Source organism: Galeopterus variegatus, unplaced genomic scaffold (genome assembly GCF_000696425.1).
Source record: "Galeopterus variegatus unplaced genomic scaffold, G_variegatus-3.0.2 Scaffold55181, whole genome shotgun sequence".
Lineage (NCBI taxonomy): Eukaryota > Metazoa > Chordata > Mammalia > Dermoptera > Cynocephalidae > Galeopterus > Galeopterus variegatus.
The window spans coordinates 1,616-3,024 of NW_007781292.1; the positions used below are offsets into that span (position 1 = coordinate 1,616).

Consider the following 1,409-nt stretch of genomic DNA (forward strand, 5'->3'; position numbering starts at 1 on the left):
TTTTTAAAGGGACTTTGGAGTTACTGCCATGTTTACCATTTGAACTGGTGATACAAATGTAATCCATGTTTAGGCCTCTCCTCTCCTTTAAGTAGTATTTTTGGTATCCATTTCTTTGAGTTTTTAATTCCATTTTTGCCTTGTTCAAAGGAATATGACAAGCCTTTTAAAAAAGTACAGTGTGTTAACATCAGTTACTTTTTTCTTACTAGTTTAAATATTTATTTCAATATGTTTATTTATCAATACAGGAATCCATGCAGGGAAGTTCTGATGAAACTGCCAACAGTGGTGAAGATGGAAGCAGTGGTCCTGGTAGCAGTAGTGGACATAGTGATGGATCTAGCAATGAGGTCAATTCTAGCCATGCAAGCCAGTCAGCAGGGAGCCCTGGAAGTGAGGTACAATCAGAGGACATTGCAGATATTGAAGCCCTTAAAGAAGAAGATGAAGATGACGATCATGGTCATAATCCTCCCAAAAGCAGCTGTGGTACAGATCTTTGCAACAGAAAGTTAGAAAGCCAAGCAGGCATTTGCTTGGGGGATTCCCAAGGCCCATCAGAAAGAAATGGGACAAGCAGTGGAACAGGAAAGGACCTAGTTTTTAACGCTGAGGCATTGCCATCAGTAGATAATCGAATACGAATGCTGGAAGCCTGTTCACACTCTGAAGACCCAGAACCTGATATTTCAGGGGAAATGAACGCTGGTCATATAGCACAAGGGTCTCAGGAGTCTTGTATCACACGAACTGGGGACTTCCTTGGGGAGACTATTGGGAATGAACTGTTTAATTGTCGGCAGTTTATTGGTCCACAACATCACCATCACCACCACCACCATCACCACCACCACGATGGGTAAGCCTACTTAAAAATATCCAGCTTATATTTCCTTCAGGGAAATACTGTATGTATCTTGTATTTATTCAATTGCAGTTTATTCTAGATTAGTGCTGTTCAGTAGTAGTGTAATGAAAACTACAAGTGTAAGCCACAAATAAGTAATATTAAATTTTCTAGTGAGTACGTTTAAAAAGGCAAAATGGAATAGGTGAGATTAATTTTAATTAGATTTCTTTTAAACCAGTAATATCTAAAATATCATTTCCACATGTAATCAGTATAAAAATTAATGATTTTTTCTTTTATTTTTTTCTTACTAAATATTAGTCCATTTTGTGTTGCTTCTAACAAAACACTTCAAAGTGGGTAATGTATAAAGAAAATGAAATTTATTCGCTTACATTTTCTTAGGTCTGCGAAGTCCAAAGTCCATCTGGTGGTGGCAACAGTGACCCCCAGTGGTCTTACATTGCAAGGTGGTATAAGCAGAGAGAGCAGAGGGAGAAAGACAGACTCTCCTCTTCTTTTAAAGCCCTCAGAACCATGCCCCTGACCACCATTT

At 38.5% G+C, this 1,409-nt stretch overlaps 1 protein-coding gene across 1 annotated transcript in view; it reads left to right on the plus strand.

The window, feature by feature from the left end:
- The window catches only part of LOC103584424 (ubiquitin carboxyl-terminal hydrolase 34-like), a gene marked incomplete at both ends in the record, with an annotated part of 1,957 nt that extends 1,095 nt beyond the window's left edge, over positions 1–862 (plus strand). Inside the window, one exon of the mRNA XM_008565438.1 lies at positions 252–862. Coding sequence (XP_008563660.1) covers positions 252–862 — 611 coding nt within the window. The remainder of the gene's footprint in view (positions 1–251) is intronic.
- Positions 863–1,409: the final 547 nt, after the last annotated feature.